The 10,800-nt window shown below is 35.9% G+C and overlaps 1 protein-coding gene and 1 long non-coding RNA gene across 2 annotated transcripts in view; both read left to right on the forward strand.

The window, feature by feature from the left end:
- Positions 1 to 10,800, forward strand: part of LOC306870868 — a 1,223,475-nt gene that overhangs the window by 1,168,529 nt on the left and 44,146 nt on the right. The window lies entirely within an intron of this gene.
- Positions 4,974 to 9,446, forward strand: LOC306871208 (LIM/homeobox protein Lhx1-like; the record flags this gene model as incomplete). Its single annotated transcript, XM_079418986.1, has 5 exons — positions 4,974 to 5,143; positions 6,670 to 6,893; positions 7,091 to 7,362; positions 8,370 to 8,535; positions 9,073 to 9,446. 5 exons carry the CDS (start codon positions 4,974 to 4,976, stop codon positions 9,444 to 9,446), a joined length of 1,206 nt encoding a protein of 401 aa, XP_079275112.1.

A 10,800-nucleotide genomic window follows, 5' to 3' on the forward strand; every position in this document is an offset into this window, starting at 1 on the left:
TTTCACTTTCAAAATCAGATATTTGAACTGATGCCTTTGGATTTGAGCTCTTCCAGCATTTCTGGCATGATTGAATATCGTTTGCCTGATGCGGTGATTTCATTGAGTGAGACAAATCCATGATATCAATTGGCAGGCTGAATGAGAGACAGTCAATAGGGATTAGAGTGAAGTCTTTCCCTATTGTTTACATTCATACCTTTGCGTCTAGCATGTCAACCAAGGTAGGTGAAACAGAAGAGGTGTGGAGGGTCATTTTTCGTTCATTTATCGACTGCTCAACATAGACCTTAATTCTAAGAGCATATATATATTTTGAATGCATGATGAAACTACACAGTCTCTCCTGACAGATGGCTGGTTAAAAAGTTTGTCAAGCTTCCTTTTCTGTGTGCATGAGGCATGTATGCCGTGTCCTTGTCCAAAGTATTATTTTAATAATACAAATTAATAATAAAATGACAAAAACACAAACATTAATAAAACTTTAACTAAAATTAAAGTGAAAACCAAAATATTAAAATTCTATTTTAAAATATTAACAAAAACTATGATAGTATTTTGGTGAAATAGTGGGTTGTGTTTTTTTTTTTTTTTACAAATAACTTTGCAATTAGCATTAGTTCATATCTGGAAATTTTCAATAAATTACAAAAGACTATGTTTATTGACATAGTCTAGGCTATTGATAAATACAAAGTTAAGTTCAGATTGTTTTTACAGTAACGCATGTCTTGCATTGCAAGTGCCTTATTACTTTTTTGAAGAACATTAAGGACACCAATTCTCCAAGAACTAACTGAACTTGATTTGTGTGAATACAATTTTTTTTTTTTAAAGAAAAAAACAGAAGCCCCTAACCCTAAATGTAAAATAGTAACTAATTTCCACGAGAGTGTGTTGGGTTAATAGTTGTGGGTGTTCTACAACAATACACACAGTAGCTGGTGAAGAGACGTTTCACATCATAACTGCTTCTGTATTTTAGCACACTGACCAATGAGCATCCATTTCATATCATACATACAGAGACAGAGAGGCCTTGCATTAACATCACCCAGCTTCATTTCAACCTCAGCAGGGACAGCTGATGCAATTTATCTCTGTAGCTAATTCTGGGGCAGTCCTTGACTGTCCATTGTCCCTGTTAAATAAAACATTAAAATAAATCATATAAAATAAATAAATGTAGATCCACACAGGGACAATCTGAATAAATAACACAACTCAAGCTCCATCTCAATAAGCCCAGACTGCAGTCTCACTAACTCCACTACACTACATGAACAAGTATGTGAACATGCCTTTCTAATTAATAGGTTTGGCTAATTCATTACTAACAGGTGCATAAAATCAGGCATGTACTTCTAAGACAAATATTTACAGTAAAGGATACAGAAAATCATGATGATAATATTCATAACCTCTTCATGCCTTATATGGTTGCATGTAGCAGATTATAGCTGGATGATAATATAGTTTACATTTTGTGACAAAACAAGCAATCAAATATTAGAGTTATGCTAGTACATATTGCCTTATGTGAGTATACTTTACTGTATGGGAATAATATTAGATATATCCAACTTTTTATACAGAGATACAGCTTACAGAATAGTGTCTATCAAAGATTCCATAACTTCCATCATGGATTCATGATGTTTATGGGTTTGAAATGAGCAAAGGACTGATGGTTTGATGTTTTATAAATGTATTTACATCCCTACAGATCACATTAAAGAGTAAAAATGTGCACAGTCAGAAAACTCAGGCTGAAACTGTGCTAAGTGGTTTCATTTGGCAAATCATAATCAATTATGTTTTCGGCAAATTATGTGAATGGGTGGTCCCTCTGGGTTGTCATCTCATCTTGTTGAACTCAATTAGCAGTAATTAACATGTGCTAATGAGATGAAGTGGAATCCAAAACAAACAGTGGGAGCTCAGCTTCATATCTAACAGCAACAGAGACTGAATACAGCGGGTCAGGTTCACCATGATAGTCTCTGCAGACAAGACTCAGTCATGCAAGATTGTAAAGAAATCTGACTCATGCAAATCATTCAAACCAAGCTGAAATTGTGGCGAATAAACATGATGTGTAAGCACTCATGGTTTTTTATTTATTTGGTTGTTTTGAGGGTGGCTCTATAACTCACCATATCTTTACAACCATTCAAGCTCAAAAGACATTAAATTTTACTATCAGTTGTATTCTTTCAAGCTGAATGCACAGCCTGACCACAATTCTTGTGTATTGACTATATGTTTCATCTACTTGACATCTATTCCAGCATAAAAGTGCAGATCAGACACTGGTGAGATATCATTTTCCCGGTGAGAATAAAGTCACATCTGTACTTCAGTGGTTATGTGTCTACAGTGCATCTTTGTCTCTGGCTTGCACAACAAAAAGTGAAACTTTCCTGTAACAGGACATTTATCTCCTGCAGTACTCTCAAAATATTTTATTGAATAATAATAAAGATTTGTAACAGTTATGTGCTAGTCTCATGGTTCATCAAATAATAATAATTATTATTATTATTATTTTGGCATCACCTTCTTTATTGGCATTTATGGTTCAATGAAGAACCTGAAACATCCATGGAAACTTTCCATTTCACAAAAGGCTCTTTACAGCGGAAAAACAGTCTTTAGATTATTAAAATGTTCTTCAAAAAATTTTTATTTTAAGAACTGTTTACTAAAAGGTCCTTAGTGAAACCCAAAATGGTTTTTAATAGTTTTTAAATGGTTGTTTTTGAGATGTTCTTATATTAAATGTATGGTGCTTGATGTTGGTCCAATCAATGACCAATGATATTAATTGTTCAGTTTCCAACCATATTTACTTTACACTCTTAAAAATAAAGGTTCTTTTTTTGGTATCAATTGTTCCACAGAGAACCTTTACCATCCATGGAACCCATGGATCCCACAAAAAGTTCTTTACAGTGGAAAAAGGTTTTTTAGATTGTTAAAATGTTCTTCAGACTTAGAAAAAAAAATTTGATTTTAAGAACTGTTCACTGAAAGGTTCTTTGGGGAACCAAAACTGGTTCTACTATGGCATCGCTGTGAAACCCCCCTTTTGGAAATAATTGTTTTTGTCTTTTATTGTTTATATCTTGCTCTATACGCAATGTTTAAATGCTTTTCAGCACCAACAGTTTACAATGTTACAAGTAAAAAAAAACTAAATTGATGCTATTTTTCTAATAGCATATCATCTATAAACAGAAGAAAAATGAAGCCCCCCTATAGGGTTCTTTACACAGCACCGCTGGTTTTCCAAGAATAGAAACGCGCAAACCCATTGGAACCTTTATTTTTATGGATGGTAGTGTTTGGAAAGATTTAGAGGTTAACCCTAAATCTGTCACGTTTTGAATGATTATGTTTTCTAAACTTTTTTTCTGTAAGACTGGCTACCGCCAAAACCCCGCACATATGATTTGATTAAACAGTAAATTCGTACGAATACATTGTCTCACTGCATTGTTGAGGATCAAACCCCACGCTAATGATATCTGTAGCATACAGACATGAGGCTTGTTCGCTGTCTGCTGTATCTCTCGCTGCAGCTCCTCGCGCGCTGATAATATCTCCCAGCAGCCGGAGACTTTATATTATAATCATTAGTGATCCTTGCCCTCTCACCCGTACTGAAGAACAATCGTAGAGGAACATTAATCTGAGCTGGAAACTGCCGTGTCCCTCTTTTCCCACATGGCTGTCCAGGTCGTGTGTTTTTTTTTCTTCTTCTTCTTCTTCTTTTTTTCCAATTGTGCATAATTTCTGGATCACTATGGCTGAATTCACATGCACACCCGCTTAACTAAAATATTTCAAACAGCCTCGATTTCATTAATGACCCTGTGTTAATAGGATTTAGCCTACTAAACGAAATTACAGTGCTGTATATAAAAATATTTAATAGCTTCTATAGCCTATTAGACAAATAAATATATTTGATGAAGTTAGAATAATTTTGCCTAACAATATAACAGCAGTAAGTGAACCTGTAAAATGTATTAACCTTTTAACCTTTATTTTATTTTATTTTGCATTAGCCTAATAATAATAAAAACATCTAGCAAATAACCTTTACTATTCAATTGTGCTTCCAATGGCCTTCGGTGTCATAAGTAGAACTATGAATGATTATTTCTAAAATCAATGAACTAATTTATCAGAAACGAAAAACAGGCAGATTACAATGTATTGAAATTTCTCCGAGGTCAAAATAGTTATTTCTCCTCCACTCTATTTCGAACTCTAATTAGTCAACATTCAAGTTTGCTTTGCTAATAGGCCTATACTCTATATAATGTGTTGTTTCCAAATGGACTGTAGACAGCAGAAATTGCAGGGGAAAGTGCGTTCACCTAAATTACTGTAATCTGATTGGTTCTGTTCCAACATGACGTCACATCGCAGGGAATAAGGTCTCTCGGCAGCATCCAAACGCATGCCAGCGACTGAAGCAGAGCGAGATGCAACTGGAAAATACACACACATGACCAGGGATGTATGTGATATGCTTTGAAATCGTTGATTTTAACTTTTTGTGAAACGAATTAAGCGCATTTATTGGGTTTTTTTTTGTTCAAGCGTTGGGATCATTGGAGATTCCGCGCGCATGAATCGATTTAAATAGGCTAAACGACAAGTAGCCATTCCATGAGATCGAACTAACACTTCAACTAAAGTTTGTTTATATTCATCTTAATGATAAAGCATCGACGTATGTTTAATCGCCTGAAGAGGAGCTGACACTTGTCTGTTTCTGCGCTGTAGGCTATATGTAGGCACAATTTGGGATGCTGTATTAGGCTATATCCAATGCCTGCCTTTTTGATGACTTTGGTTTACTTGGGACCGCGTAGTGTTCTCTAACTTTTGGCACAAGACAAGCAGATTTTTGCCTCCCACCAAGAATAGCAACGTGGTGACTGGAGTCACAAAATATGGTCCACTGTGCTGGATGCGAGAGGCCTATTCTGGACAGATTTCTGCTCAACGTCTTGGATAGAGCCTGGCATGCCAAATGCGTGCAATGCTGTGACTGTAAATGCAATTTAACTGATAGATGCTTTTCAAGAGAAGGACGACTCTACTGCAAAAACGACTTTTTCAGGTGAGCATTTGAATCGAAGAAAGCATCAAAGGACATTTTTAGCTTTTGCAACACGGCTACGGACAATTCTGTATTAAAATAATCTTGAACTAGAATTTCTTCCACCTTATATATGTAAATAATAATAATAAAAACGAATTCGTTAAAAACACATTTATGTAAACTAATATAACACACAATATAACTATAATAATAAATGTAGACTACACACAAAAAAATCGATGCAACTGGAGCGCATTACATTTTACATTTGCAACCTCCCGAATTCTAGACAACTTGTTAGGTGACAGACTAAAACAGTTCTCTTTGTTTACAAGGTATGAGTGTCAGACAGGCAGGGGATGAGATTCGCACCAGCACCTGACGGATGTGTGCCCTGCCTCGCCTCAATCTTTCTTAGCACATGCGTTTGTTTGCAAAAGCTCGAGCAAAGATGCGATAAGTGGATTTGAATAATGAATGAGCTCGAGAGGAAAGCCACAGACATCCAGTCAGCACGCATTTGATAACCATTTCAGTGAACTGCATTTACATGCACGCCCAGAGACAAAAGAATGTATATTGTCGCTTGCGAACTTTGCAAGAGGATATTCTGTTAATGCATTCTGTCAAAGCAATGCTGAACATATCAGCAGCTCTGAAAGAATATAGCCTATAATAATTCTGTAGACGGTAGTCCATGCATCTTTGTGGGTGAAAAAAGCATGATCATAAAATGTTAGCAATTTTAACAGAAAAAAGTAAAACAAAAAAGTGCATGTTAATTGTTTCATTTAAATGAGTAAATAATTACATTATAAAGAACACTGCTCAATTTGTATGTCAAATATTGTAAAATGTTTTAGATAATTTACAGAAAATCTTTGAATTAGAAAAATTACAAAGATAATTCGTTAGGCTAGCGTAACAATACAGAAACACATTGATAAAATCATTATGGTTTAAAGGTCGTTCCCAGAATTCCCTGCACGAACCATCACATTTGGATGTTATTTTAAACAGTATCTTCTTATTTTTGTTATCTATTTTATGCATTGGATTGTTTGTTGCAATATTTAAGTGTTGTGTGTTACCTTGCTGCGTTTCTCTTATCGTGCTCTTTATTATACACCAGTTGTTGGAGAGGTAAAATTTTGAATTAGGTTTTCAGTTGCACCACTGTGTTATTATCAGTTAATTTTACAGTATATGCAGCATAAAGATTTTAATAACTCAAATAGGTTGATACATGAATATAGGACATGCAAAGTTAAGTTACCATTGTCTGTACCATTGGCTAATTCTTGTAAAACCGTCACAGTATTTTAATGACAAGGTTCTGGCAACCACAGCTATCAGCTGTTTTTTTTTATTTTTTTACTGTAAATTAATGTTTAGACCTGTATATGCATAAAATATGCTTACTGTTTAATTAAGAATTAAATAAAAAAGGGACTAAAAAATAACTATTGGTAAACCTACTTTTCGTGAAAAGACATTTAGGTGTCTGTTTGTTTGTGATTTTGACTTGTTTGAATTCTCTGCAGACGTTATGGCACTAAATGTGGAGGCTGCGCGCAGGGAATCTCGCCCAGTGATCTCGTTCGGAAAGCGCGCAGCAAAGTCTTTCACCTGAACTGTTTCACCTGCGTCATGTGCAATAAACAGCTCTCCACTGGCGAAGAACTGTACATTCTAGATGAACATAAATTTGTGTGCAAGGAGGATTACATGAATAACAGCACCGGAAAAGACACAAACCTTCTGTCAAGTGAGTAATTTTGGCCATTGAAGCCTTTTAGTCTACGATATAAATATTGCTATTTTTCTCACGTTCTACTGATTCTGTAGGCTATGTAATTTTTTATAATGCTAGACTCTATTGTTATTCCATCTGTTTACGTGTTGTCTTCGAATGTGTGGCACAAAGCATTTTGACAGCTTTTTTAACGGCTGTGATTTTTACAGTTACGTGCAGTGACCCGAGCTTATCTCCAGAATCTCAAGATCCACAGGACGACTATAAAGACTCTGAGACTGGACACATGTCGGACAAGGAGGTCTGCAACAATGAAAACGACGAGCAGAATCTGGGTGGCAAACGTCGCGGGCCGCGGACGACTATCAAAGCCAAGCAGCTGGAGACCCTAAAAGCTGCTTTCGCCGCCACCCCCAAACCTACCAGACACATACGAGAGCAGCTGGCACAAGAGACAGGCCTCAGTATGAGAGTAATTCAGGCAAGTAGCGAGAAAAAAAAGAGGGAAAAGTAGGTCTAATAGTAGGCTTCGATTGGTGCCTATAAGAACACTCCCGTGATCAAATCCTAATTGCGGATTTAAGCAATTTTATAGACTTTTATATGTGTAACCTATGTAGGCTAGGTCTAGGCCTGAATAAAACCAGTTAATTTAGTTAACTCGGCCTTGAGTTACCAATAGTTTTTATTAAACACGCGGCCAGAAGAATATTATAAAACACCCATATGCTTAAGTAGGCTAATAACTTAACACAGAGACCGGGTTGAATAACTAGAATAAACCATTGTCTCTTCAAGAAGGCTACACTAGCCTACGGTTACGATTTCAGCATCCTCGCGCATATAATGCATCTTATGTGTGTGTGTGTGTGTGTGTGTGTGTGTGGAGTGGACACAGGTGAGAGTTGGATATTTTACGCCTTCGTTCGCGGCTCGTCCAATCAGATTTTAGAGCCGAAAATATTCCTTTAATATGCCAGTATTTACTAATGGCGTAAACGGTGAACAAATTTGGAAGAACTTAGCCTACAACAAGTAGCCTCAGTTATAATGACTGCAATGACAATACATTTTAAAGTTGTTTATAGGCCTATCCACTAAATAGGCATGATGCAAATAGCCTGCAATTGTCTGACGTCTTACAAAAAGACCAGATAATTGTCTTTCGGCAGTAAAACCTAACGAATGGGGTTTTAGCCTACTATTAAACATGGAAAGATTTATGTGGCACAGAAGTGCCTGACAAGTGACCAAATAGCCTACTCCTTTTTTCGCATTTTTATTTTGACTTATTTTTGATGGATTATAGCGATAGGCTATACGTGCATATCTAAATGCCCGCCTTAAAACTAGAGTTAAACGTGTGATTTTTTCCCCGCTTAGATTTAGCCTACTGTCAAACGACAACGTTGTTCTAAATGATTTTTTGGGGGGTTATTAATCTGTAAACTAATGTCCCGTCTCGTTTGTGTATTTTCTGTCGTGCAGGTGTGGTTTCAGAATCGGCGCTCTAAAGAGAGGCGCATGAAGCAGCTGAGCGCGCTGGGCACCAGAAGACACATGTTCTTCCGCAGTCCGCGGAGAATGAGAGCGCTGGGCGATCGCATGGAACCAGGAGAGCTCATGGCCGACGGCCATTTCTCTTATTATGGAGGTTAGTTCATGTTCATGAATATTAATCAGAAAAAAATGCATCACAACCAAATGGTATATAACAATTTGTATCATTATTGTGTCCATGCTGTGATACCATAATTTAAAACAAACAATTTTATTTAAGAATTTAAGACTGATCGTGTATAGCCTATATGCAATCAAAATGTAATATATACTGTATATATGATCATCCTCATCTTAATTTCCATGTTTACAAAAATCACAATAAATAAATAAATACAAGCTTATATATGTTGCACAAAAAAAATAAAAAATAAAAATAATTAAGGTTGATTTTTGTATTAATAGAAATAATAAAATACATAAAAATATTGAGCAATCCTACTGTTGTTCCGTTTTTCACCATACTGCTCTACAAAGTCAAAACACTGTAATTGCATCAACACTGATTGAACCCATTTCAGTTGACAAATGGTCAGTTATTGTGTTTTGTCTATGTTGTATTATGGGTATAATTGGAAATCTTGAATTATAACATTGAATGACCATTTGATGACCACCATTTTTCTTACAGACTATCAAGGTGAATACTATGGCCCAGGATCAAACTATGACTACTTCCCTCAAGGTCCACCATCCTCCCAAGCCCAGACTCCAGGTGATCTAGGATTCATGCCCTCCTCTGGCCCAGCTGGAACCCCTCTAGGGAGCATGGACCACCATCACGGAGCACATCACCCCTCCAATGAGACACAATGCTTCAGCGAGATGATATCGCATCACCCAGGGGACTCCCCCAGTCCAGAGCCCAGCGCACCCACCTCCATCCACAGTATCTCCACTGACATGTGTGACTCCACTCCACCCTTCACATCCCTGAACTCTCTCAGTGGCAACGGATACAGCAATCAACTGTCCTCAGAGATGAACGAGGGGACAGTTTGGTAGCAAACAACAGACTAATTCAGAATACAAAGATGTGGATATGTACTGTTCATGTGTGATTTTCTAGTGACAATATTTCTATTTAGTTAATTTATTGACATAATTGTCTATTTATTTGTTCATTTATTTACCTATTTATTTAATGTATTTATCTATTTAAGCACCATTTGTGTATTTTGAAAGTGGAATGTCAAATATTGGTCTGCAGACCTTATAGCTGTGCTATAGACAACGACAGTATAAGAAAAGCTGAAACAGAATGTTTATATTTACAACACCTGGTGTGTCTGTTCACATGTGAATCATAATCTGACGACTCAGACCTCTTTGCCTTTTAAGGCTTTGCCATAATGACACTTGAAATCATCTCACACTGAAATCTTTCTCTGCTCTCCATGTGGTGCAGTTGCGCCTCCATTATGAGTTCCACCAAATCTCAGAGCGTTTGCCTTTAAAAGGGAAACTTAAAACTGTTGGGACAAACCCTTTATTTGAAATGAAATATGACTTGAATTATACGACAAAGTCTACCTTCTAAAAATGATTTCATATAGTCAGTGGACAGAGAGCAGTCAATTGTTTACATATATTTTCTTCAGGGGTTTAAATATCAACAATGACTTAAAAAAACCCTCTTGATACTGACATAAACTTTTTCTTCAAGCAAGAAACCAAACTTTTGTATTAATTCAATTTATAGGCCTATTTGAGTTGTGATTCACTGTACTAGTTTGTATGACATTGTGTTTGCACAAAGACTAAACAAAACCATAAAGACATGTTGACAAATGAAGCACAAATACATAAATTGCATTTCTTGCTCTAGTCTTGAAATTGACTTACATGCATTTGTCTCTGAATTAGGGTTATCTGATAATCCTACAGTGTAGAATTTTATAATCTGTAATAAAACTGAAAGAAAGAAAGAAAACACCTACAACAGAGTCTGGAGAACAAATAGGGAGGACATATAAGCATTCTTGCGAAACAAAAAATGGTAAAAGGGTGGTTTTTGTTGATTCTATTTGATGACTTGATAATATCAGTGTTAGGAGGTCCTCCTTGCAGCAAAATGTAATAATACAACAATAATGGTGTAAAAAAAATAAATAAAATACAATGTTGATAAAAACTACAAATATATAATTTACTACCTCTTGATTTTATATTATGTCGGACGCTCAGTATTAAGTCCTACCGCTTAATTTTTGTTTGCCCATTTTTTTTTAAACCAGACCTTATCGGAAAAAAAAAACATGTAGGCAGTATAAACTATAGCCTACCTAAACAATTTAAATAAATGTGATTTAAGATGTTACATTTAATTCTATATCAAGTAACCTTACAACATATATCT

The sequence above is a fragment of the Barbus barbus genome (genome assembly GCF_936440315.1).
Source record: "Barbus barbus genome assembly, chromosome: 6".
Lineage (NCBI taxonomy): Eukaryota > Metazoa > Chordata > Actinopteri > Cypriniformes > Cyprinidae > Barbus > Barbus barbus.